Source organism: Prunus dulcis, chromosome 6 (genome assembly GCF_902201215.1).
Source record: "Prunus dulcis chromosome 6, ALMONDv2, whole genome shotgun sequence".
In the NCBI taxonomy this organism is placed as follows: domain Eukaryota; kingdom Viridiplantae; phylum Streptophyta; class Magnoliopsida; order Rosales; family Rosaceae; genus Prunus; species Prunus dulcis.
The window spans coordinates 24,352,322-24,379,125 of NC_047655.1; the positions used below are offsets into that span (position 1 = coordinate 24,352,322).

The window sequence follows — 26,804 nt, forward strand, 5'->3', positions numbered from 1 at the left end:
ATCTCCAATACTTTATTCTTCACTTTGTTTTTTGTTATTCTCTAGGAAATTTCAATTGCTCAAACTTACTTCATTGACAACTAAATTTTCTTGTTATTTTAAACTTCTAGGACTTAAACCACATTTTCAGGGACGGACGGACTCAAGATTTTAAAATGAGATTGACTAAATTTACTTTACGTTCAAACCTACTAAGTAGATAGAAAACTCAAATGAATTTCATTGATAACAACAACAAAAAATACACCTATTCATGAGGAAATAGCGAGCATATTTAATAAAGTATAACATATTGAATAAGAAAGAACACTAAAATCAATTATAAATTCTATTTGATAATTAGAAACTCATAAATTGAAACTAATAAGCCCCAATTGCAAATCCTCGGTTGATAATTCATAAGTATCAATTGCAAATCCCTAATTAATACTTTATACTCCCAAAAAAAAAAATTTGCCGATTTTTCTTGTTATTTTAAACTTCTAAGGCGGGGGGAGACTTCAACCATATTCTCACATGGCATGTTTCATGGATTTTAAGACCTAAAAGAGTGCTTCGTAATCAAACTTTTTTCTTTGTATATTTTGACCAAGCAATTAACTTGACTTGCTCAAACAAAAACAAAAAAATAATTGAATGGTGGGGGCTAATAAGAGCACGTTGGTCAACAGTTGGAAATTTGGTCCAAGGCAATTGAAATATTCAAGTTTTGTGAAAAGCCACTCTCCTCCGTACACCTAAAGACTTTGGTCAAAATTGGAAAGCCCTAGAAGGGTTTTCAAGGAGAAAATTATGAAGGGGATCTGATAAAATCCGTGCACATTTTTTGACAGACCAATGGGATCTTTGGAAGGGCTGTGTGTGGTGGTGTGGGCATGAAATGGGACTCCTAGAAAGGTTCAGACTGGTTCATGTAAACGCAACCCACAATGTTAGATTTGCAGAGTACGTAACACAGATTTTTGTATTGTGATAGTAAATTATTGACAAGTCATCAGATTTTGCATGCAGCAACAAGAAGTGGTTTGTTCAGTGGTCCTGGTTTTATATAAGTCACGCTGACCCTTTCTTCCTTGGTTGCTGCCTGCCTGCTTATAGTTATTTTGATGCCCCTCTGCACACAAAAAAGTCGATGACATAGAACAAATGGACTAGGTCATATTGTCCATTGAGCAAACATCAGTGAACTTGTCTAACAAGCCCTCCCAAAAATCCAGGAATTATGAACTTGTCTAACAAGTATTCTATTTTATTGTTTCACTGTGTTTATTAACATATGAGTATTTGAATGATTCTGATTCTTTACTTTCCGTTCATTTACTTACACATAAAGAACTAAAATTTCTGTGAATTTCATGTTAAGATTCATAATTAAATACTCTTAAAACAAGAAATCAAAAATAAATTAGAATAAAGTAGTTGATTCGATGTTTACAGTTATTCATGAACGCGTATAAATTAAGAGACTGTGAAACTCTAATATATTGGTATCGAGAGAGCCTATATGAAGGGATTGTTTTAAGTAGAAAAATGGCAACAAAAAAAAGGGTTTGGTTTGGTTGGTGGGTAGAGCTTAGCTATGTAGAACCATTCATAGTGGCATGTATAATAAGTTAATAAACAAAACAAGTAATAATTAGAGATTTAGGATTGGAGAATTGAGAAGGGAGTGGTGTGTGGGGAGAAGAAGAGAAGCGTATAGAGATGGGGAATCTTTTGGGTTTTGGCATGGAATTGAAGTAAAGATGTAGGGAGGTCATGTGACACGTCACGTGGAAGAAGCCGCCTTGGCCGTTTATTGTCTTCTGGTTGACTGCCTGGTCTCTCTCTCTCTCTCTCTCTCTCTCTCTCATCATTCGCTGCTTAACCCCTCCTTTAACCCAAACCACCTTTCACTCGTTGACCACCATTCTCCAGTCCATTTTGTTGTGCCCCTCCTCACGTTGCCCAAATCATTGACGGAACTACCCTTCTCCGGTAACTATCTTTTTGGTGATAATATTATTTGTTTTTTATTTTATCAAATAGGCCATACCCGTACTAATTTATTTTTTTTGTCGTTTGGCAGTAAATTATTTAACAACGCATAAAGGTAAGTGATGGGATTATGCTGCATAAAGTTATGCAATCATCCAATTCTACTGTGTGAAGTCATTGCGGTGGATGAACTGAGATTTGCAAGTAAACCATTTCTAGCCACCCAAATCAGTTTGAATTGATTCGCTGTGTTAGAATTGGCCTTTTGGGTAGGTTTAACTTTAAGATTTGAATTAAATTATTTATACCATGTTGATTGGCCACATTATTAATGATATATTTCACATTGCTAGAATCTACTTAAAATTGTTTCGTGTTCAATTAAGTGTTACTTCTTTTCATCTTTTTTGTTTGTACCCCGTAATAGTATTCATCTAGCAGCACATCTTTTTTTAAAAATAAGATTCACTTTTGGGTTATGAATGGATCGTCTTGACTATTCTTTGATGCTTCTTTCATTTTGAATGCAACACTTTTTTTTACGTACTCATTGTACATTATACTATGGTGTAGTATAACCAGTTCATGTATGTGTGAATATTCATTAATTTTTCAAAGTAGCGATATGTTCCCATTTATTTACTGTTCATTTACTTTCCTAATTTACGTCATCAGCTTCTTTTCTCCTTCCCCTGCCACAAGCAAGAAACAAAATTAATGTAAAAAAGCTTATTATAATATCCTCGAAATCACAAAGCTCAGTGGGGAATCTACCTTTCCCTGTATAGGTGTACGTAATTTACACAAAAAAGGTTAAAAGAAGTCGTTGGAAGAATTAATGGGTGACAAAAATGCCGAGTCAGACAGACAACTCTGTGCTCTATAGACTATACAACGTAGTTGTAGCAATGCTATGTTCACCTCAAAATTAACCCCCGCCACCAATCAACCCCCCCCCCCCCCCTATTTGGCCTTGCCAGGGCGATCCCACGTGGCTTCCACGTGCTCTTGCTACTCTCATTATTACCACTCGTTTAGGAAATTTATCGAGTGGCATTCGAACACCTGATATTTAGTGTAATTAATTCACCTATATTATAACGCGTATATATTTATTAAAATTATATTCTTCATTCACACCTATTACAAGATGCGTGCACACTTTATTTCATTTTTCATATTTTCAAACTTTGAATTTTTTACATAAAATTGTTATTGATTTTGAATAATAAAATGAATAAAAATGGAAGTTTGAAATTTAAGGAGCGGACGAGGGAGTCTGTTATCCTCGTTTACGGAGCCCAAACGCGGGGGACCAGAGCTCGAGGGCATTATCGTAATCGAACCCGCAACTTTGACCTCATAAAACGATTAATTAAATAATTAACAAAAATAATAATTTCCTAAATCTGAATTTACGATAATTATATAAAAATTAATGCAGGCTAAGGCCGGACGATGTGCCGCCTTCCTCCGCGGCCCGCACACTCTTCCCCATAGTAAAACTGTAATACAAAATTGCCGCCCTCTTTTATTTTATTTTATTTTCCTATTATTAAAACAAATATACAGTTATAATTTCGAGAACGAGAATATCTGCTTTTACCTCGTTTTCTCAAATTTAGTTTATATAATTTTTTTTAAATAAACAAATAAAAAAGATTTTACTGTTGAGAATAGTTAGCAAGGTTCAGTCATCAGTTTCGCAGAGAGTAATAATAATAACAAGAGCGAGAGAGGGAATAAAGAGAAAGGGAGGAGAGAGAGAGAGGGGTCGGCGATTTGTAGAAAAATAAATAAAAAGGGGGGGCTTTTCTTTCTTTCGTTCTCCCTTTCTCTGTCTCAATCTGCTGTGTGAGAGTTTCTAGAGAGAGAAAGATAGAGGGAGAGAGAGAGAGTGAGTTTTAAACATTTTAGTGTGGTTTTTGAATTGAATTGAATTGAATCGTGTATCTCTTTCTCTGTCTCAACTGTCGCCCCCGTGTTCAACTCGCGTGGCTGGCCCAGCACTACCAGACACACACAGACAGACGAAGAAGCCAAACAGAGAGAGAGAGAAGAGAGAGAATAAAAAAGCCTTTTGCTTTTCTTTTTCTTCCGTTTCCCGATTTATCAAATTGTACGCGTTATTGGTCTCTCTCCGCTTGTAAAAAAGGCCTTTGGCTTTGGTGGTGCCCTCCACGCCTCCACTCAAACTCAGAGCCGCAGAAGAGCCCTTCAATCGCCTCAACAATCAGATCTCCTGGGGTCTCAGTGGTGTCAATTCGCGGCTCTGATCCCCTTCACGAACCGCTCTAAACGACCGTGTTTTGTTCCTCTCCTTCTTCTTCCTCACATTTGATTCGATTTTGAAGGGTACCCAGCAATCATGTTGTTGACCTTGTGAAGTAATATGGAAGTTGTGGTTACACCAATAACAACAACAACAACTAGAAGATGACGCTTTACATTGGTCGCGAGTCATCAAAGGTTTGCTCTTTTTCACTTTGCATTAATACCTTTTTTCTCTTTTTAAATTCAGAAACGCAAAAAAATTGCCTTTTTGTTGCTTATGAGTTATGACTGATGTGCTCCTTTTTCGTTTTTGTTTTGTATTTCTGATTTGAGAAGCTCTGGAAGAGAATTTGCGCTGAGGTCATCACCGAGATCAACCTCCTTGCCGCGAATTGGAAGTATCTTCTTGCCGGTCTTGTTTGTCAGGTGCTTCTTATTCTTCGTCTTCTTCTTCTTTTCTCACTCTTAATTTCCAAAGCTCTTCACGTTCAATTACTCTTTTGGTTTTCAAACTTTTGGAGCTTCCAAGTGAGCTTTGCTTACAGTGATGAACAATGGGTCAACCAGCTTTTTCTGATTGAAAAAGTAGTTTACTATAGGCCTTCTCATTTTGAAGGCAAGAAAAAAGAAAGTTGAAAGTTGGTTCTGGTATAAGGTTAAGATCATGGTTCGACATTGTGCGAACTTTGAGAGAAGATGTATGCTTTTAAGCTTCAGAGGAAGTTACCATCAGTTTAGAAGCGTGTGACGGTTAAACAGCAGTTTTCTACTAAACAAATGCTACTATCGCCAATTTTATTTCATCTCCTAATTCAAGTGTGCAACTTGGGATGCATTGATACATCGTTGGTGCTAGTGAGGTTTTTGGATTTTGAAACTGATTCAGGCTTTCTTCACCTATTTGATGAATATGTTAATGGGTTTTTATCAATTTAAGTCCATCAGACTAGAAAAAGTTCTTTGTAAGCAGATATTTTGAACAACGTTGTTTTGTTTTGCTCTTTGTAATTTTCATTTTTTCCCCATGTTGTTAATTTATGTGAGCTTTATATTTCAAGTTCATCTCATTTGCAGTACATACATGGTCTAGCTGCTCGAGGAGTTCATTATATACATCGCCCAGGGCCAACACTACAGGATGCTGGCTTCTTTCTTCTTCCGGTTCGTAGCAATCAATTTTTGTTTCATCTGTGTAGTGTGAAATTGATCATGGGAAGTGCTTTCCTATATTCAATCCTGTGTGTTTGCTATAATGAGTTTGGGTGTCTTTGTAGGAACTCGGGCAAGACAGAGCTTATATCAGTGAGACCCTGTTCAGCTTCATCTTTTTATCCTTTGTGTTGGTAAGGTTCTTCCGTGTTGTCTTTGTTATATTTCTTTCATCTCTATAACATAGTTACATGTGTCTCGTTCTGTTCAATTTAATTTCATGGGGATTGTAGTTGTGTATATATTGGCATTGGTGACTGAAATCCGCATGTTCGTGTGTCTTGAATTTGCTATTGATTCATCAAAGCAGTTCATAGTTTTTGCCCTCCTTATTGGAATAGGCTTCTGTCAGCATCTCTTCTATGACACTAAAACTGATGTGCTTTGCGACTTACATTCATGGTTAATTCTGTCAATTTGTTTAACTGACTGATTTCAGCTGCAGATCATATGAATAACTGAAAATGTTGTGAAACAGTTTTTTTTTTTTTTCCGCTTTTTATAGTTTCTTATTTAATAGCTTTTTATTTCCTTTGAAGTTTCAAAAGTTTGAGGGTGTTTTATTCAATACTATCTTTTAAAGTAAATCACTTGAACTTAACATGTTATCTGCTGTCCATGTTGGTTTTCATTTTATGGTTATTCCTTTTGAACTTTCTAGCCTGTCTTGTTCTTTGATTGATTAGCGTATGGTTTCAACTTATTTGCCCACTTGTATTCTGTTTATTCTCTGATAAGTTCCAGTTGTGCATTTCTGCTTTGCAGAAAAGTTTACATTATTTGTATTTCCCTTAATGTGGTGCATGTTCTGTTGCAGTGGACTTTTCATCCTTTCATTTTCAAGAGCAAAAAGATATACACAGTTCTACTATGGTGCAGGGTTCTAGCATTCTTAGTGGTAAGTAGTGATAATTTCCTTTTTGGTTTTTGATTTTTGATTTTTTACTTTAACTGATTTGAAATCTGGATTCATGCCGGTGTGATGTATGAGAAGGATGAAATGGAAAGTTACCTCCAGTAACAGAATTTGAGAAGTTGGTTCTGTGATAAACTTGGAAATATTGGTTCATTTTGTTTTATTATTTTGTTATTTACTTTTCTTTTACTTGTACCTGATTTGACAAACTCATGAGAGTTAATTTAGTTCTAATGGTTCATTTGATATTTGGAATTCTATTAGATTTCTTTTCTTGTTTTTTTCCGCTTTTAAGTCATGTCTTGAGTTTCTTCTTTTCGACGTGCTGCCTGAGAAAGATAAGTCGTGAATTGAAACTTTTGTATGCAACAGAGAAAACAAGACTTCGCCATTTAACTTTTTCTGTGAACCGATGGTGACAAACAAACCCCTACTTTTTTTTCTGACAGTTTCTACTGTTTATTGCAGGCATCTCAATTTCTCCGGATTATCACATTCTATTCCACCCAGCTTCCTGGTCCAAATTACCATTGTCGTGAGGTAGGCTGATTGTTTAATTTCTTGATGTTGTTGTGTTCCCTATGATGTGGTGGAGTTTAATTTTTATTTACTTTTGAAATTTTCTTTATTGGTGCTGTGCAAAACTCTCTGTATGTTGTAGAAAGCTAAGAAGCTCTATTTTAATTGTGCAGGGTTCTAAACTTGCCAGGCTGCCTCCTCCGGATAGCGTATTCGAAGTCCTCTTGATCAATTGTAAGATATCTTGTTTTACTCAGATAATTTGGCATATTGCTTCTAGTATTACGGCTTTGTGCTGATTTTGATTTGCTAAAAATATGCAGTTCCGAGGGGTGTACTTTATGGTTGTGGTGATTTGATTTTCTCATCGCACATGATATTTAGTCTTGTCTTTGTGCGCACTTATCAGAAATACGGTACACAAAGGTAAACCTTAGCTTCTGAGTTTAACAACTTGTGACTGACATGAATTTTAAGTGCATTGTGTTTGGCTTACCTCTAAGATAAATTGGCTTCTGGGTTCTGCATAATTAAATTTGTATTTAATCTCTCTACCAATGTCATTTTTCTAGATGTACATAGTCTTGAATGATTTAGAGTTGTCACTGCAGATTTATAAAGCAGTTAGCTTGGTTACTCGTTGTGATCCAGAGTTTATTGATTGTGGCATCGCGCAAGCATTACACGGTTGACGTTGTTGTAGCATGGTATGAAGATTTTTGCATGCTTTCATGTTTACATTTGTTTTTAAGCAGATGAAAGTTTCTAAGTTATTTATTTGGTTGAATAATATGATTTCCTGCAGGTATACTGTTAATTTGGTTGTATTCTTTATTGACAAGAAATTGGCAGGTTAGGTTGTTTCCATTTGTTTTTTCTAATTTCTCCATATTTTTGGTTTGGTACCAATGAGCAGCGGTACTAACATAGTTATTGCAGAATTACCTGACCGGACAAATGGAGCTGCATCTCTCTTGTTACCCCTAAGTACAAAGGACAAAGATAGTAAGACCAAAGAAGAGAATCACAAGCTCTTGAACGGAATCTCCGGAGACCCTGCTGATAGGGTATAGCAAATCTGCACTTCTACAATTTGAATTTAGCAGTTCTATAGAAATCAGCAGAGCATTTTGTGATATGGACTAGAATTTACAGTTTTTGCTGTTATTTATGCAGAGGCAAAGAACTCAAGTTAACGGCAAGACTCTGGATGAGGTAAACACAGTACATGTTGATGCTACAATGAACGGTGCATAGAACAGAAGGGACGGTGCTGCAACAAGCGGACTTTTGTTGAATGGCTTATTGTCTATTAGGACCCTGAGTTGAAATGAAAGGTTCTGTAACATGTGTGGATGGGTTCTGTGCTGGAGACATATATGACATGATTTGTATTCAAACGGAAATGGAATTTGGGTTACATAGTTTTCACATTTTGCAGTCCTGCTTGCGTTGTTCTACTTACAAGTTATAAGGACTTCATATGATCATCATCTAATACCCAGCATCAGCACATGCACCATGGGACTTAGAAGTTACACGGAAATCTGTTTTTACCATGCAAGAGTTCCCTTTAAAATCAGTAGATCTAGCAAGTCATAGCTTGATGAGAGAGGGAAGGGAGCACATGATTTGTGCTGTTGGTCCAAGTTAGTGCTTCCTTCCTGTCTATTTTCTATATACAGCTATTGCCCCACATTGTCTTGTAGACTGCAGTTTCCTTGTATGTATGGAACAGCACAAGATTTCTCATCCGGAAAGACCTCTCCTACAAAATTGAAACCTCACCTCACATGCCCTCTTCTCTTGTCACGTGGAGGGATAACGTGCCTCCCTGTCTTCTTTCTATCACAATCACATTACAAAACTTGGTTTTTTTTGGTTTTTTTTGGGGTGGGGTGGGGTGGGTGTGGAGGGAGAGAACTTACTTGTGACGGGGATAACATTATTTTGCTATCTCCGACCAATAACATAATGACACGTGAAAAAGTAGAGTTTCTTTCCAGAGGAGTTTCTTTCCAGAGGGGTTTCTTTTATCACATATGTAATATTAATGCAGTCCAAGAAATTGGGTTTTCAGAAGGGAACCAATTTTAATTTCTGAAATTGTATTTCAAAACTTGATTGCAGCCGTGCTGTCTTTGCTTTGTGATCACTACACAAATGCTGAAGGAGATTAGCTTATGCTGGTATCGTCTTAGATTGCCAATGCCTTTTGTTGAAAATGGGGGAAAAAAAGGTTATGGTATAAAGTTGGCATGCTTGTGTACTTACACTACAATGCTTCATGAGTAAAAACTAATATCTTGATTGCTAAACAATTTTCTTCCATTATGGTGTCAAACAAAAAACCAGCTTTTGGGCATACCAGAGTCATATTATGGCATGCATCCGATGCATTGCACCGGATACTCACATAAAAACAAAAAACAAAAAACCTACTAAACCCATTTTTGTGTGAGTTTTATGTGTTTGTGTTAGTGTCGGACGAGTACAAAGCGACTCTATTTCGTGATATACAGACCCAAAACATATAGAGGGGTGATTTGAATTTAACCCATCTAAATCAAGGTTTGACACCAATGCATCATTGCAAAACCAGATCTTTATCTTTGTCCTTTAATTATTATATTCTGTTGTTGGTTATATTTTAGTTTCAAATATATGCCCTTGGGATGGGGTGTATGCTGTATCTGTATTATCACAGCAAATTTTGCTTGCCCATGTGAGCTTTCTGTTGATACTTGACAGCATAGAGAGAGGCCCCATATGTATAGCTGGGCCATCTTATGAGTTATATATGAGATGAGATGAGAGGCAGGATAAAGATGAGCAGCATATTGCCCCACTCTCCTCCATCACCAGAAAGCACGCTGGCGCAATTTCAGCTGCAAAAGCTGGTCAATAAAGAGAGCAATTTTTTTGCCAAGTCTATTTGTGTGATCTATTTTATCATATGAGCCTTGTCAATGTCATGATTGAGGCATGTCTAAACTAAACTCTCTAAAAAACCAACCACTTTTCTCCTTTGATATGTTCTTTCTTTTTCATGTAAAAGAGGGTCCTCAAGACCCCCATATGGGTGCATGTTACACTCTGTCTACTTATAGCAACACTTGTCACACTGTCTGATCAAGCATGCTCTGTTTTCTCTTTTCTTTTCTTTTTTCTTCTTCTACTAGCATATATGCATGATATTCGTGGTTAATTTTTACCCGGGATTGGACTTGTATTTGCTAAATTATGTGAAACAAGGGTAAAAAGTAGGAAATGATTCTCTCTCTATAAGTTGGAACTGTCACTCCTTCAAAACAGAGGAACCTTGTCAAGCCACACACTTTGTTTTTTTTGCTTTTGTTTTTGTCTTGTACAGTATTTGATCTGTGTTGATGTTGAAGTTTCGTGCAAGAACAAGTTGGGATTGCAAACACATGGCTTCAGTGTATGGTGGGCAATGGCATGATCATAGGTTATTAGTATTTTCATTAACAACTTCATTAATAATTCATCATTATGCATAACTTTTCTATAACAGCAATCAACATCAAACTGTATATATTATATATAGAGGCCTTCTCTAGTAATCGTTCAGGTTTTAGGTTGTCTTTTAAGAATTACTCATGTAAAAAGATCAGCTAAATAATAAATTGTTTAGTCATTGAGTTATCCACATTTTCCCTGTTTTTTTCAAACACATTTTAAGTAACCAAACAACTTCCGATTTAGATAATATTTTGCACGAATGTTGATGACTTGAAATAAAACGATTACCTGTGTTGTAGGGTTCAGACCAAAAAAAAAAACTATGTTGTAGGGTAAATAACTACTTTCTGCTCGTCTTCCATTTCCCACATCTGAATTCCCTTGTCACCTTTCAAAACTAATACGATTAAATAGACTTCAACATTCATTAAAGCTACTTAATTACCCTGAACCTCTGATACAGAACAGAAGTCACTATTGACACCCAAAAAAACCAAAACAGAAATCTATATGCATATAGTTTTAGTGCTCGAAATGATCAGGCTTTAATGGCCCTTTGGCAGCTGCTAAGTACTGCCATGCCTGTCCACTCAGTAAGAGGCCAGTTTTAGGCATAAAAACACAGAGAGACCAATCAATTAGTCCAAATGTTGTCACCACCAACTGCCATCAATTGTTGTCAACATTCTTGTATTAGAATAATGAAGCCTGTTTTGTTTTTTTCCCCTGGGACCCCTTTCTGTCAAATTTGTGAAACTAGCATAAGCTGATGGGGACTAAACAGAAAAACACAATTAAATCCTAAGATCGATGTTAATGACGAGTGATTAATATAAAAAAAAAAACCAAGAATTTAACACTTCAATTCATCCAATTTGTTTTGTTTGACTTTGTTGACCTAACTCAAGAACAAAACGGCCATTTGATTTGACCACTAATCCACTCTTGAAGAAAAAGGAGAGAGAAAATGATGACTTTGCAGACCATCAAGAAAGTAGACAGAAAAAGGCCGTTTCCTTTTCATTCTGCAATTTTTTTCTTTCTTGGTGGGTTGCATTTTTTTTGCATTTTGCAACACACACACCCCCTCTGCCTCTGACACTCACACACCAAACGTGAAAGCACACATTCACACACACACACACACTGTGATTATAATGGCAATGGCCTTCAAATCAAAACAATAATAAACAAATAATAATACTCCCTTATTAATCTAAAGCACAAATTCAGAATATAATTTCAGTTTTATATTTTACTTTGTTACACTGAAGTTGATTTGAACTTACTGGTAGCTTGGCTATTACACAGAGAGCAGAGAGAGCTGAAAGTCTGAAATGAATCAACTTTGGATCCACAAAACTTCACTCTCTGCAAATTAAACTGAAGCATCTGTGTCTGATTGATGTCCACCGACTGATCATTTGACTTTCCCACTCCCTCTCCACCGCTCGATCCCTCTCTTTCTCTCCTTCAATGGGAGGCCGCTGCTCCAGATTCTCCCTCTGCTGGTTCACCTCCCACCTTAAACCCTCCGTCCTCGAATCCTCCGAACTCGGTAACCATTCTTCTCATCACAAGTTCAAAACTTTCTGTTTTCGCTGTTTTCTTTTTTTGTTGGTTTGTTTGTTTTGTTTATTTTGAGCTCTGAGTGATGCCGTCGTTGTTTTGTTGCAGAGAATGGGGGCAAAAGTGACAAAAACTTATGGCCGAGTTTCACTGAATTCAGCCTGGACCAACTGAAAACCGCCACGTGTGGCTTCTCCTCCGACAACATAGTCTCGGAGCACGGCGAAAAAGCTCCAAATGTTGTCTACAAGGGAAAGCTCGATAATGGCCGTTTGGTCGCCGTCAAGCGATTCAACAAGCTGGCCTGGCCCGACTCTCGCCAGTTCCTGGTCCGTCGTTAAACTTACCATTACTATAAATTTGTGATTTTTCTTTCTGGGTTGTAAAATATTTTTATAAAAATGGAAGCTTTTGAAGTTGAAGTGAATCAATGATGGTTTTGATAGGAGGAAGCGAGATCGGTGGGGACGCTGAGGAGCGAGAGATTGGCGAATCTGATTGGATGCTGCTGCGAAGGAGATGAGAGGCTGCTTGTAGCGGAGTTCATGGCTCATGAGACTCTGGCTAAGCATCTGTTTCACTGGGAGAGCCAGCCCATGAGATGGGCTATGAGGTTGAGGGTGGCTCTGTATTTGGCTCAAGCTCTAGACTATTGCAGTGGCAAAGGTCGTGCTCTGTATCATGATCTCAATGCCTACCGGGTCTTGTTTGATCAGGTAAAATTAACAAGGCCTGCTTTTTGAAATCTCTTCATTTTATTGAATGAAGATGTTTTTTTTTTCTTTAATGTATTATTTACCATCTGGGTTTTTAACTTGGCACCCACAGGACGGTAATCCCAGGCTGTCATGCTTTGGCCTCATGAAGAACAGCAGGGATGGCAAGAGTTACAGCACTAACCTGGCTTTCACTCCTCCTGAGTACCTCAGGACAGGTATGGCCACCTAATTGAATACCATTGTACTTTAGAAAATCAGGCTAAGAAGATGTTGAAAACTATAAATTGTGTGCCTTTACATACTAGCAAAATTCTGCTTTAGAATTTAATGTAGTCACACACACCACATTTGAAGACCCATTTGCTTTTCTAACATCGGGGAATCGCCTTCACTGAATTGGGGATTTGAATATTGACGATGATGAAAGTTAAAATACAAGCTTTTTGTGCCACCTTTATTCGTTTGGCTTTCATCTCATCAGTCTCTTTCTCTCAGTAAAATTCAATGGAACATGGATTACAGTTTGTATATAGTTGGTGCCATTGACATGCATGGAAACCAGCATTACCTAGTTGATCTTTCCTTCCCGTTTCCTCTAAATTGTGAATTCCATCGGTTGCAATATGATAGTGAATATACGTGCGTCTTTGGTTGGCAGGTAGGGTGACGCAAGAAAGTGTTGTTTACAGCTTTGGAACCTTATTGCTGGATCTTCTAAGTGGCAAACATATTCCCCCCAGCCATGTGAGTTCTATACCTATTTCTCTTTACAATAATCCACTAGAATGAAGGTTAATATATGAGTTCTTTAGATACTTAATAGCAAGTCAGTGGTCACTGAACTTCCCCTTAAAAAGGCATCTTTTCCAAAAGACAATAAAGATGTCTAAACATCTGATCCCAACTAAACAACAACATATTCGTTTATTTAAGTAGTCGCTCGTAAATTCCTCCAAACTGTGTTTTTATTTCTTTCATTTGGTCTCTAAGAGTTAGTAGCCTGGTGTTTGGTTAATAATACTAGTAAGCAGTTTCATGCTCCTATTGCTAAACTTTTTTACTTCAAAAATTGATCCTTAGTGATTGCAGAAGTGGTAGGTGTAAAACATGATAGAAAATTACCATGCACTTGTCTTTTATGACTCCAAATATTGGTTTGAGTATCAAATTAGGGGTTACCATGTTTGCATGTCTTGTTTGAAGGCACTAGATCTAATTCGTGGCAAGAATTTCCTGATGCTGATGGATTCTGCTCTGGAGGGTAATTTCTCAAATGATGATGGAACTGAGTTAGTACGCTTAGCTTCACGCTGTCTGCAATATGAAGCTCGTGAGAGGCCAAATGCAAAGTCCATCGTCACTGCTCTCATGTCACTTCAGAAAGAAACAGAGGTAGGGCTGGCATCCTTATTTTTAATGTATATCTCACATATTTCACATGATCCTAGACAAATGTTAGGTCTAGATTCTTACTTTTTCTTGTATCGTACTACACCCCTTAGGCATATAAATAGGCTTTCCCTTGTACATTATTACTCTCTCACAACATACATAATTTCCTTTTTCTGTCTTTTGTGTTGTTATTTTAACGTGATACTAGAGTCACCAGTTAGTGGCATGAATTAATTTCAATAGCGAGTACAAGTGCTCATCCGCCTCTACACACCATCTCTGTTCCTTTTCTCTTTGATCAGAATCTGTATTGGTCAAATCAGTTTGACAGTATCCCCATTTGATTCATATACCATCAATATACCAGGGATGAAGTAGAGTAAGATTTGGATCCTACCTCTGTCTAGATTAATTGTATATGTGAAATGTGAGAAATACATTAACAATGTCTCAGATTCAAGGTGATATACAAGAAACCATCTTAAGCTAACATGTACGTATACAGCTTAGATATAGAGCACGAACTCAACATATAATATTACCAACTTCAACGTACAGAGTTCTATTCTTTCTTTTATGTTATTCTTACAATTGCTTACCTTTTTGAGTTTGTCTGTTCTCAAAGCATCATAACCTTTTCTTGATACTAACCTCATTTCTTTTGCAACTTAAAAACAAGTGGGGTGGGAAACGAATTTCAGCTGAAAATGAAATTTAGTTTTCCCCGCATCAATTATGGACATCGCAATGGTTGTCCATGCTAGTCTGCCCTTTAATAGCTAAAAGTTCGATTGGAAAGAGTATAATTTCTCATTCCATAGCTTTCGAGCAGGTTGCATCACATATTTTGATGGGTATCCCACATGAAACTGCATCCTCGATGCAGCCATTGGCATTAACACCTTTCGGAGAAGCTTGTTCGAGAATGGATCTCACTGCCATACATGAAATATTGGAGAAGAATGGATACAAGGATGATGAGGGGATTGCTAATGAGGTCTGCTACTGCCTGTCCTGTACTTTATTCTTTTAACTTTGACATATAATTAAGGATTTTGCATTTATGAACAGTAACAAGTGCTTTTTAATATGATTCTTGCCCATATATTTTCTTTCTTTTATTGTTTTGGTAATCACTTTAGTGCTAATTCTGCTTGAGATATTTGGGCACTGCAGCTTTCTTTCCAGCTGTGGACTAATCAAATGCAGGAGACCTTGAATTCTAAGAAGAGTGGAGATTCCGCTTTTCGAGCTAAAGAGTTTGCCACTGCAATTGATTCCTATACACAAGTGAGTCTCTGTTTGGGAATAATTTTAAACTGGTATATAGAATTATGCTTTCTTCTAACCAGTTACCGAACTCAACACATTGCAACCTTCAAAAAGTGGCACAGTATCTGGATATTTTCTTTTCTTTTTCAGTGCACATGTAATATAAAACAGTTTAGTAAGGGTCAGAAATCTGATACCTGTTTCAGATTTAGTTGATTTTTTATCTGTTTGCTATACACTGTTTTGATAATTTGATACAAGTCATTAGACAGTTTGCATATTATATAATGCTATTGAGAAAGATCAGGAGACTAGCATTGAGGTGTTTATTGGGAATTTAGAATTTGTCAAGTCCAAGCTGATTTTGTTTCTACACTTTCTGGTGTCTTTTGTAGTTCATCGATGGCGGGACAATGGTATCACCCACAGTGTATGCTCGGCGTTGCCTATCTTACCTGATGAGTGACATGGACATGGCACAAGAAGCTCTGGGGGATGCTATGCAAGCCCAGGTGGTTTCTCCTGAGTGGCCTACTGCCTTATATCTTCAAGCAGCTTGCCTCTTCAGCCTTGGCATGGATAATGATGCACAAGAAACACTCAAAGATGGCACAAATTTGGAAGCCAAAAAGAACAAAACTTGATATGTATAGACTAATAAATATTTATTTTTATTTTCCTTTTAACATCCGGTGACGTTTTTATTAGTAGTCATATTTAGTCTTTGTATCTATTCTTTATTATGATTTGCATATTTTAAGCTTTGCTTGCTTCAATTTCAGGATTCTTGGAAAATTATTTTTGTTGGTTTTGATAATGTCTTTTGAGCCCCTTATGTTAGCATGCGGTGATTGATGCATGAGTATATTTCTTTTCTTTTCTCCATGCATGGAGATTTGAAGTTAGGATCTTTACTCTCACTTCACCTAGGCATCCCACTTGAGCTAAGGCTCATCATGTGGGATGCTACCTGATCATATCAGAAGTACAGCTCCTAAGGATATGTTTTTGGGGGGAAACACAAAACTTGACCTAAGCATACAAATTAAAATGGAAATAAGAATAATGCTGAGGGCCTCAAATAAATTTCAATATAATTTGATATGATATGTTTTGTTTGCTTCAGACTTGTCAAAACATTGTATTATTGAAGGGGAAAAAAGGTTTTCACCAAACAAAGAAGGGAGAAAAAGGTAATAGTTGACGTATGATGTGATTGGATAAAGTTAAAAAAAAAATGTCACAGGCGGCGCTGGGGCTGTGTTTTGCTTGAAAGAAGAAGAATGCAGCAATGCAATTATACAATTCAATTCAGCAATTCCCCTACCGTTCAGAGAACACCAAATACACTGGTTAAAAATAAAAAGGAGAAGAAATATTTTTTATAAACCCTTATAAAGGCCTGATAACGCTGTGACTTATGCACAAGGAAGGGGGAGATATTGATACATACAACAAACACTCTTAGAGGCAACAGATGATGTATTGCTATATATATGAATGCTGCAGGGCTTGAACTATGTGTTACTCAAATTTTGCAGCTTCTTTTACACTTGTTTTTTTTTTTTTTTACTTTTGCTTTCAATTTTCCTCAACTCTTTGCTGAGGATTTCATGACGGAACGTTGAAGTGAAAGAGCCATGATATGACAAAAGCAAATACCATACAAGCAAGAAGGAAGTTGAGGAACCGATGGCCATGCCAGAAGCTTTGAGTATCCGTGGAGGGCCCTGGTGCTGAGACTGCAGCTGTTGTTGATGCACTATTGGCTTCACTCAACTGCTCAGTAAACTCAATGTCATTTGGACCAACAACATTGCGTGCAACTGACTGGCATATCTCACAGGTCCTGGAAACCATGTAGACTGAAATTAATATAGTAACCAAATGATATTCGTTTTAAAGACTAATCACCATTAGCAAGTAAAATTTAAGTTAATCGACCTACGCTACACGGTAAGTAAATAAACCAAGATTAATCTCTATGGCTTGATGAGAAAACAAATTAAACCCAGAAACCTACAATCCAAGAATCAGAAGGCAAGACTTTTAACAAGACAACTCCAAGTGGGCTAGTATTCCAGGATAAGGAATCAGGAAAACAAGAGGAAAGAAAATATACGGATATAATTTATGCAAGCAGGCCACATAAGTCAAGCTCATACTCAACAGGCTTGAATTTTCTGTGACAGATATAATTTAAGACTAAAAAGGTAGAAGTATAAAAAGATGCACAGCATATATGACATCATATTGCACCAGGTATTACAAAATTTACAAGAAGATTTCATAAAGACACTTGAGATTCAAACATTGCAATTGCAAGATTTCATATGAAATATCTGACACCATGTATTTGGTAGGGATTTGGATAACAATATCTAGCTTTAAGGAATTGCTGATCATCACCAGGGCATGTGCAATCAATGAGATATAGCATAATAACACGGTGGATGGCAATTGGTGTTAGATGGTGGTACTGCCACCACAAATCTGACTGTCAGCGTCTACGGTGGTGGCATTGTTAATCTGTAAGTGACACCCATATAAACCCTCATGAGTAATGACACATGGCAATCTGCCAAATGCTCAATTATTTTGAATCAGAAAACTTTGGGGTCAATAATTCTCCATCTATATATCATACTCAAAAAACTATGCGTTTATAAAAAGTCATTTGTCACTAAGCATGTTGGATGAGTAGGAGCTGTGGATATGCACACAGGAAATCATAAGTTTATTTAGTGCGTCGGCAGACAAGAAAGCTTTTGGCAAGATAAATGTATTGGAAATATCAATAAGAGGTCAAATCCCCACTTTCATAAAGAGCGAGAATCACAAAGGAGCAGTAGAGAGATTCCTATACTTGGAGAAAAGACAGACAGCAAGGAATTCTAGTTTGTACTTGGACATATTCAATGTGCTTTACCTTTCCTTTACTTTGTCCATTTCTTTACTTTCCCAGTTATTTAAGCAAAAGTTATGTGCCTGCATCTCCTATCTAAGCCTTTTATATCATTCAACTACAATTAGACTTCCTTCAGCATTAAGAATTGGATAAATCCAAATCAATTAAGAACTAATGAGATGAGATAGGGTTATCAAATTATAAAATATATGAACTGCATAATGCTAAGAACAACCTAAGCAGGGAAATGGTTTGTAATTCAAGTGGTTAAGAGCATTTACTCATGCATCCGAGTTACTGGGTTCGATTCCCTCCTCCCCGCTATTGCTTGTATAAAAAAGAAAATGCATATGATGTATTGGGTGTATCAAAATGAAAAAAGAACAACCTAAGCAGAAGTGGGAAGCTAACAATTACCAGAAAGACTGAAAATTTAAAATGAAACCATGAAAAAAAGAAGAAGAGAAATTTACTCACTTGTTACCCTTAATTTTGAACCAAGTATCAGCGCAGTGCTTGTGGGCAGCTGCCAAATCATCCTTGCAAGAACAACCCAATTCAATAGGAACCCCAGATTCATGGCTATTGCTCTCCAAACCCAGCTGACAAATCCTACAATCTCTCTCTACTTTATCCAAATGCACCTTAATTTCAGGCGGCCCAATCTCAATTTCGAGCTGGACCGAACCGTCCGAAACCGAAGAGGCTCTCCTGGAATCTGAGACCACCCCAGCCTCAGGATCAGAGACGAAAGCAAAATTGTACTCGTCGTATGACCCGCCATTTGTTGAGTAGAACTGAGAGTAACACGACCCGTCGTCTGCGTCGGAGAAGCAGACGCTGCCGTCGGCGCTTAAGTCACGGCGGTGAGATCCTTGCTCTAAATCAACGTGGGACATCTTCTAGAGGCTAAAATTTCAAAGACCCAGAAACTGAAACTTTGCTGAAAGGCCAAGAACAGAGCATTCAGACATTAGAGTTTGAAGCTTTGGGGTTTCTAACACTTGATTGATGGAAAAACGAGGATTTAAGGACATGGGTATTGGATTAGGTGCACTTCAACTCCATTAATATTGTTTAAGATAGTGATTTGATACCAACAAATTTAATACACCAGAAAGGTCGAAGCTTGAAGAATGCTCAGAGAGAGAGAGAGAGAGAGAGAGAGAGAGAGGACAACGGTCTCAGAGACCAAGACTCATGCTTGCTCTAGAGACTTGGACTGAGGACCCCCTTCAAGGAGGAACAGATACAGAAACGTGCAGTGGGTGCACTGATTATATCCCAGAAAGAGATTTCTTTGATAAAAAGACAACTCCAAATTTGAAAAAGCAATGATAAGTAAAATAAAAAAAAGGAAAAAAGAAAAAGTTGGTGGAATATTTGGTGCCAATGCAATGCCATGCCATGCCATGCTAAAATGCTCAATGTGGTCTTATGGAGATTCTCTTCTCTATACGGTTCTAGTATTGAGCTTGTGTTACAAACATGTCCATGAAAAACGATTGTGGTGTAGATTAAAGGGATATACGTATACCATAGAAATATCAATCAAATTCCATATGAACTCATAAATTTTTGGGTCAAATTACTAATGATATGATACAGTAGATAGATGGGGATATTTTGTTGTTGGTTGGTCCTAAAAAGACTGTTTTGCCGCCACAATTGGACAACATTGGAGGCAAAGAATATTGGGATTTTTAGAAGACGAGGGGCAATGGTGTCAGAGAAGATATGAATTAGCCAATTTGGCTTGTCTTCACTAACTTGCTGCTTTCAGTTAACCCATACATACTTTAATCATGTAGCAGTAGCTGCAGCAGGATGTTTCTCTATGCATAGCAGTCTTACCTCCTCTGTGTTGTTGTACATGAATCCTGGCTGTTGATTCAGTTCATTATACGCAAAAAATGAGATGGATGAAATGGTGTCCGTTGATTGTGGGTGCATCAGCATTTTCTTCTACATTCGCAGCACATAATCACTCTGCTGTTTCTTCTTTTTCTTTTTTTACTCTTTTTGGAGTTTTGCAATTTCTCAGTCATGATAAGTTGACTGGAGGTGGACCACCTCAGGGTCAGTGTCGCTTATGTAATCTCTGCCTTTGCGTGAAGAACACAAAAGAAAAAGATTGAAGATTTTCACCATTATAAAACTACAACTTAAGGGAAAAAGGAAAATGGGGTAGGAAAATGGAAAGAGCAACATTCCAATTCTGGTGGTTGCCAAGATGAGATCCATCTAACGAACTGAGTGAGAGAGTTACATCACTAAACTAAGCCACAAACAATAGCATTTTAAAAGGGTCCTTCTCATTGCAAAATATTGTAATAGTTTTAGATAGACATATTTTGTTGTGGCTTTGGAATCTTTTATTCTTTCTTCTACTTTTCCTTTTTTGCTTTAATGTTTTCCTCTCTGTGTTGCGGGTCATTCTTGATTCCCATCTTATAGTTTATATAGCTTTTCTTCCAACTTTGTTTATATACGAGCGATATTAAAAAACGAGCGACATTAAAAAAGAGAAGAATCAAACTTAGAAATTCAAAAATAAATATTCTTAACTACTTCAGCTACAAATATTCTTCCTCCGCTCTTTTTACATGAGAAAATAGATTTGCAGGCCCAACAAGACCAATTAGCTTAAAAAACCGTTTTGAATCGCTTTCTTCACATGTGTTGGTGGAACCGACCCACTTCCTCTATGCACAATTGAGAAAGAGGAGCAAGTAATCCATAAGCATGCTGCATCGTGGTGGGGCTAACTCTGTATATTCCATTCCATATGACATTTTGGTTTTCCTTTTCTTTTCTTTTTTCTCTTTATCTTCTTTATATAAATAATTCAGTAGAGGAGTTCGTCGACAGCTACATTACACTAAAAAGCAGGAGACTTGGGGAACACAATCCATCTCCTTGGGTCTACATGTCTTGTCTTGCATGTTTCTTTCTTTCTTTCTCGTGCCACACTTTGGCTCGGGGTTCTTGTTGCTCCTCAATAGTTCGGTTGGATTCGAACTAAAGTCCTTTTGCCTAAACACCCTTTAATTTTTGGGCAGGACCAGAGTTTTGGATTCGTTGTATTAAGAAACAAGAGAGATCATATGAAACATGATCACATGTGACATGTCATGGTTCACCCACTTCACATATGAGATTTTGTGCTTTTGTAGGAATACATAAGATTTTTGTTTTTGGATACAAACAATATTCTACTTTAATCTAATCTGAAGTACAGGGAATGAGATTTGAACTCGGGTGCAGAGTAGGGAGCACATTCGCTCTAGCCAACTTGACTAAGCCCATGTCAACCGTAGGTATCCATAAGTTTGACAGAAATACTTCAACTCCTTTTATGTTAATATACGCAAGCTAGTTTGTGATATGTTAGAAAGCTGGAAAATGCACGGCACATGATTCTCCGTAGTGAAGAGAGGGTAAAAAGAAAAATGATGTTGAGTAATACAGTTACTTTCAGCATATAGATTGATAGGAATTATGGGTACACTTACGCAACAGACAGACACAGTGAAGCAGATTTCTCAAGCTGACAGCAGCTACAAGGAAAAAACTTTGTAGAGTTGAAAACAGTTGCTTCAAGCAATGTTGAGCCAAATGAGTACAAGCATACACTATGATTGCAGAGAAGAAGCATCACGCCTTCCAACCGTTAACATACAGACTGTGAATTCCCACCACTGCATCAACTAGAAAGACAAATTTCTGCCTGCATCATGCTCTTATATCAGAACTTTGCCTCCAAGCGCAGGCTATCATTTATGCATCAGCTATTATGAGAACAACATTCAGGAACCAGGCCAAAGGTTGGTAAATAGTTTCTTCATAAAAATATGAATCTTTCCCTTCTCACTCTTATAGTAATGAGTAATGACAAGTCTCGGGCAGGGAAACAAATTTCATACTTGCAAAATATTGATCCTACTTGGTTAAGCAGTCACCTCAGCCTGAGTCCCGAGCTTTGGCTTGTAGGTAGAACATTTTATATACCAGTCTTAGGTTGATAGCACATTGGTCTTCATTCCCATTGGCCTATCATTTCTCTCTTCAAAACGGAAAAGATTATTCATTCTGCTCTCCTCAAAATGCCCCATTTGCCCTTGAGACTCATGGGGTACTGTTCTATCAGCTGCATCACCCATTGCTCTTACACTGCTGTTCTCCAAACCACTTTTAATCCAAGCAAGGTTACTTATATCTGTGGCGATTGCAGCCAATTCAAAACTTGGAAATGAGGGAGGCTCGGAGAAGTCTACAAATTCTGGCCCCAACAAAGAGTTTTGAGCATTCATACCATTGGCACAACAGCAACCGTGTCCACACTGATCAGGTATTGACCGCTCACCATAAACTCCATCAAGCAATTTACTGATGTTGACATCAAGTTTTGACACTTGAACCAGAGGTCCTTGCACTGGAATTAGCCTTGGGAATGATACTCCAGTCTCCTGGCTATCTGAATGGTTATACACACTAAAAGCACTGATGCATGCCGCTGGTCTACAAACAGTTGGCTGTTCCTTGACTTCATGACTAAACTGACCCTCCGTTGACCCCTTGTCTTCGTATTGACAATCCATATGCTCTAAAGAACTGACTTCTCTTCCTTCCATAGATTTAGATGAATTGACATCCCCATATGAGAAGGTCTCTTCAGATGATGCTTTTGTTTTGTCTAAGCTCACATCTTCAACCGTATTACCAGATTCTAACTTTATTTTGTCAGGGTCCATGCACCGGCGCCTTAGTGTGGAATTCCAATGGTTTTTTATGGCGTTATCTGTCCTCCCTGGTAGAAGCCTCGCAATTGCAGCCCATTTGTTTCCGTGGAATGCATGAGCGGCAATTATCATCTGATCCTCCTCATCTGGAAGAATTCACAATTATCAGCCTTATTCTCCAGGGAAAAAAACGGCATAGACATAAATTCATAACAAATGGCCAGAACAGCAGGAAGCAATATAATTGAGAATTTATATACCATCAGATTTCATATAGTGAACACGTCCACTAACCAAATATGCAAATAACAACTCACAGTCTCAAATGTGCCTTTTCTTCATGTAGTAAGAAAAAGACTAACAATAACAACATGTGAACTACACCTTCCCATAGCAAAACTCAGTAGAGTTTTTACTTCCCACTTTATTCTCTCTGCCTCCTGTTACATTATCCAATTCCAGTAATGATTGCATCATATTCACTACCAAATAAAAGATTACATCAATTCTCAAAACATACGTATCAAGGACACTGGACACTGTCCAAATTTCGGACACTAAAAACATGGTTGCCACAATAAAACATAACCTAAATTGCCAAATCATGGTCAAATGCATAACATTGAAGTAGCTTGTTAAAAATGTGCTACAACGTAGATTACTACATTGTAAAAAGCAAGAATTGGGTTAAATTATGCATCAGAAATCCCAATTAAATGGGAAGATAGATTGCTTGAAAGTTTGAAACTTTGAACTACCAAATCGTTCAGAAACCCCAAAAGAGAACACTTAAAACAAAACCATATATTTTTTTCAAAATTGGAAGGAAAAAAAACCCTCAATTTTAAAAACAGACATACATACATTGACTAAAGAATTGAAGGGTTTGGTTCAGATCAAAGTATATATACCAGTAAAGGGCTTGCGCTTAACGGAGGGGTCGAGCTGATTACACCATCGGAGGCGGCAAGACTTGCCGGATCGTCCGTCGATTCCTCGGGCGATCAAGCTCCAATTCCTCGCGCCGAACTTACTCACTAGCCGACTAAGTATCGAGTCTTCTTCCGGAGACCAAGGCCCCTTCACTCTGTCTCGGCCCGATTTTCTATGACTTTCGCCTCCACCTCCCGCCACCGCTTGCGTCGCCTCTTCTCCGCTATCTCCGCCGTCTTCGGCGTCGACTTCGACGGCTGCGGGGGCGGCGTCGTAGGCTGTCTCCATTTCCCTCTCCATACTCTCTTTTGGTTCGTTGGTGTTTGGAATTGCACACTGCGAATGCTTGACTACCTACCAAACTTAACTGAAAGAGCAAGAGCAAGAGCAAGAGTGCTGTTCTTGACGCGACAGAAGACAGCTCCCAAGATTTTCTGTTTTTTTCCTTCCGAGTTTGTCAATGTGTCCTGTGCTAAATTTACTTTTGCACCCTCCGCAGAATTTCATTTTAATTTTTGGGAATTCAAATGATAAAATATATTTTGTATTGTGAATAAATATTATGCTAGTGGTCTTAGTTTTCTTTATATATTTGGTACCACTCTCCAAGATGTGTAACGTCTAAATCTTTGACATTCCTATTTTGCGTCTATCATGTTGTCTCATCACGTGATGGAGAAAACTTGATGAGTTGAATAAGTAGTTTATAATAATAGGGTAACATATTTATGTCCTTGCCAATGGCCATGGTTAGTGCTCAAAGGATATTTTCTACTTGGAGAAAAATGAAAGTAATTTCCCACAAAATAGAAGGGAAAAAAAATTAAAATTTGAGAGCGTGTTTGATTACTATTTCAATTTTTATTTTTAGTTTTTATTTTTATGATACAGTATAGAAGAAAATGAGAATAATTTATCCCCTTATTATTTCTCTCAATCTTATTTTCACTCTTATTCTCACTCTCTTCTTGTCAGAGGAAAATGAGGAATTAAATGAGAAATAAATTCATGGTTTTATTTATCTTTGAAGGGGAAAAAACGTACTTTTTGGGCAGGATGACGGAACTATCCTCTGGCCGTTTCAAAAAGACACGGCCCGCAGTGATAACTGCATAACACGTGCGAACCGTGCATTCTGGAGTGGCGGGAATTTTGCTTGCTGTCACTCGCACGTGGTTGGCTTTCATTTTGGGGGAGTGTTTTAATGTGATCATGTCTCCCCAAGCTGCGTGGGCCTAATCCAATCGATGCTCATATGGATTGTAGGCATGAGAGCATTGCTGGGCCATCCCAAGCACTAGGCTTAAATAATGGGCTTAGATAGTATATTAGCCCAATTTGATGGCAAATCTTGCACACATTTGTGTCGACATAATGTGTGTGTGCAGTATATAATCAAACCATTTTGCATAGACCACTATAAAAAATTAAAATAAAAAAACCATTTTGTATAGACCAGTTTTTCTTGTGTATTTTTAGTACAAGTGATAGTATAAATTATAGGAAAGGGGATTTCTTATACACACACACGACTATGATGCCGTATAAATTCGAACCTAAAATTTATAAATCAATGTCATTTTCTACTCAGCTAGACCACGTTGACAGTCTTTATAATGTTTTTGTTCAACAAGTAACGCCTTAAAGAACACATTGTTAATTAAGAAGTATTAATCCTAGAAAGACCACATTTTCATACTTCATTATGTAATATAATATGCACCGCCTACGTCCAACGAGATAATATTATATACATGGAAAATATTTACGTGTGATCGTCACCCCTACTATGCTGCGTTATTAACTTTAGTGTTATTATATAGGGATGGACCTAACTAGGGTGAAGTGATAACAAATAAATATGCATTTATTACATCCAAAGAATTTCCAAATGTTGTAATTAATGAATCGTTTATTGTAGTATACGCTTTTACTTTTCTCTTAAATTCTTTAATCTAAATATTAACAGATTCGAATAAGAGTGTTTGGTCAGCTGTTTAACATGATCGTGGTCGATACGCGCAAAACCTTCACAGAACCAAACCATGGCTGCTAGTTTTCCTCCAATATCAACTTATATCTTACAGTCATTGCGAAGAAAAAAGTGCCAAATTTTGGAAGAATGATAATCACGTTGACCATCCATGAGAATTTATTTATCTCAAAATTGAGACGGCTTCTCCACCTATTAGACTAATTCAAGGTCTCTTGCGTGTGTGGATTTTTCACCAACTTTTATCCCCCCACGTAAAGCTGATCGCATATGTATAAATGACTAGGCAACAAAATCCGATTATAAGATTGATTTTGCTTCTAAAGATAAGTCAAAAATGATTGTTTTTGCCATAAATTATTAATACTTACCGTATTCATTTATAACACATATCACGAAAATGACTTACGTATTAATTAGTTCGGCTTTCTAGTTTCGAGGCCTAAATTTCAAACCATAATACTCACATGTTACTATATACTGCAAGATATTGGTTACAAGTCACAACGGATGAGATCAAGTTTCTTGAAGAGGAAAATTTTGATTTTTGTACTATATATATATATATATATATATATCAATATCAGTTATGTTGTCGAATGTCAAGACAAGTGAACAGCGCTCTCTATGGTCAACAGCTGCCCAATATATATATATACATGTTGGTCTATCGACCCACGAAACAACTAGTTTAGGGTTTCGTAGACATTAAAATAAGGTTTGAAGACGTCACCAAATATGTGTACCCCACAGAAATTAGAGGTGTCTTGCAGAAGGGCAATGAGCATAAGATATTTGTCAGCTTATGGAAAAGTCCTCGACCTCTCCCTCTCCAGAAACAGATATTAGTTGTCAGGAAATATTATAATTGTCTGCGTATGTACGTATCTGCGTATCT

At 37.3% G+C, this 26,804-nt stretch overlaps 4 protein-coding genes across 5 annotated transcripts; 2 read left to right on the forward strand and 2 right to left on the reverse strand.

The window, feature by feature from the left end:
* Window positions 1-3,715: 3,715 nt before the first annotated feature.
* On the forward strand, window positions 3,716-8,335 carry LOC117631509 (phosphatidylinositol:ceramide inositolphosphotransferase 1). Its single transcript, XM_034364715.1, has 12 exons — window positions 3,716-4,446; window positions 4,588-4,677; window positions 5,326-5,412; window positions 5,526-5,594; window positions 6,278-6,358; window positions 6,845-6,916; window positions 7,069-7,129; window positions 7,219-7,321; window positions 7,507-7,602; window positions 7,701-7,747; window positions 7,835-7,962; window positions 8,072-8,335. Exons 1-12 carry the CDS (start codon window positions 4,414-4,416, stop codon window positions 8,150-8,152), a joined length of 948 nt encoding a protein of 315 aa, XP_034220606.1. The 5' UTR covers window positions 3,716-4,413; the 3' UTR covers window positions 8,153-8,335.
* Window positions 8,336-11,328: 2,993 nt separating this feature from the next.
* Window positions 11,329-16,125, forward strand: LOC117629992 (serine/threonine-protein kinase BSK6-like). Of its 2 annotated transcripts, XM_034362684.1 has the most exons (10): window positions 11,329-11,424; window positions 11,690-11,936; window positions 12,056-12,276; window positions 12,394-12,663; window positions 12,776-12,881; window positions 13,325-13,410; window positions 13,870-14,058; window positions 14,891-15,055; window positions 15,235-15,348; window positions 15,726-16,125. In XM_034362684.1, exons 2-10 carry the CDS (start codon window positions 11,855-11,857, stop codon window positions 15,972-15,974), a joined length of 1,482 nt encoding a protein of 493 aa, XP_034218575.1. In that variant the 5' UTR covers window positions 11,329-11,424; window positions 11,690-11,854; the 3' UTR covers window positions 15,975-16,125. The 2 variants fall into 2 exon arrangements, with proteins under 2 accessions (XP_034218575.1, XP_034218574.1); XM_034362683.1 differs by lacking the exon at window positions 11,329-11,424 and having other exon boundaries at window positions 11,444-11,936.
* Window positions 16,126-16,627: 502 nt separating this feature from the next.
* LOC117629993 lies at window positions 16,628-19,813 on the reverse strand. Its single transcript, XM_034362685.1, has 2 exons — window positions 18,716-19,813; window positions 16,628-17,179 (listed from the first exon to the last, which is right to left on the reverse strand). Exons 1-2 carry the CDS (start codon window positions 19,135-19,137, stop codon window positions 16,942-16,944), a joined length of 660 nt encoding a protein of 219 aa, XP_034218576.1. The 5' UTR covers window positions 19,138-19,813; the 3' UTR covers window positions 16,628-16,941.
* A 1,767-nt stretch (window positions 19,814-21,580) lies between these two features.
* LOC117629515 (transcription factor MYB1) lies at window positions 21,581-24,364 on the reverse strand. The gene is made up of 2 exons (XM_034362020.1): window positions 23,892-24,364; window positions 21,581-23,126 (listed from the first exon to the last, which is right to left on the reverse strand). Exons 1-2 carry the CDS (start codon window positions 24,211-24,213, stop codon window positions 22,255-22,257), a joined length of 1,194 nt encoding a protein of 397 aa, XP_034217911.1. The 5' UTR covers window positions 24,214-24,364; the 3' UTR covers window positions 21,581-22,254.
* Between the last annotated feature and the right edge of the window lie 2,440 nt (window positions 24,365-26,804).

Bases quoted from the DNA above. Each gene is read 5' to 3' on its own strand.
- LOC117631509 (XM_034364715.1), top strand. From the start codon at position 4,414: ATGACGCTTTACATTGGTCGCGAGTCATCAAAG. The intron at 5,595-6,277 runs GTAAGGTTCTTC...GTTCTGTTGCAG, and splicing joins TCTTTTTATCCTTTGTGTTG to TGGACTTTTCATCCTTTCAT. The intron at 7,748-7,834 runs GTTAGGTTGTTT...TAGTTATTGCAG, and splicing joins TATTGACAAGAAATTGGCAG to AATTACCTGACCGGACAAAT.
- LOC117629992 (XM_034362684.1), top strand. From the start codon at position 11,855: ATGGGAGGCCGCTGCTCCAGATTCTCCCTCTGCTGGTTCACCTCCCAC. The intron at 14,059-14,890 runs GTAGGGCTGGCA...GCTTTCGAGCAG, and splicing joins CACTTCAGAAAGAAACAGAG to GTTGCATCACATATTTTGAT. The intron at 15,056-15,234 runs GTCTGCTACTGC...TGGGCACTGCAG, and splicing joins ATGAGGGGATTGCTAATGAG to CTTTCTTTCCAGCTGTGGAC.
- LOC117629993 (XM_034362685.1), bottom strand. From the start codon at position 19,137: ATGTCCCACGTTGATTTAGAGCAAGGATCTCACCGCCGTGACTTAAGC. The intron at 17,180-18,715 runs GTGAGTAAATTT...CATGGTTTCCAG, and splicing joins TTCAAAATTAAGGGTAACAA to GACCTGTGAGATATGCCAGT.
- LOC117629515 (XM_034362020.1), bottom strand. From the start codon at position 24,213: ATGGAGAGGGAAATGGAGACAGCCTACGACGCCGCCCCCGCAGCCGTC. The intron at 23,127-23,891 runs GTATATATACTT...GAATTCTTCCAG, and splicing joins TAAGCGCAAGCCCTTTACTG to ATGAGGAGGATCAGATGATA.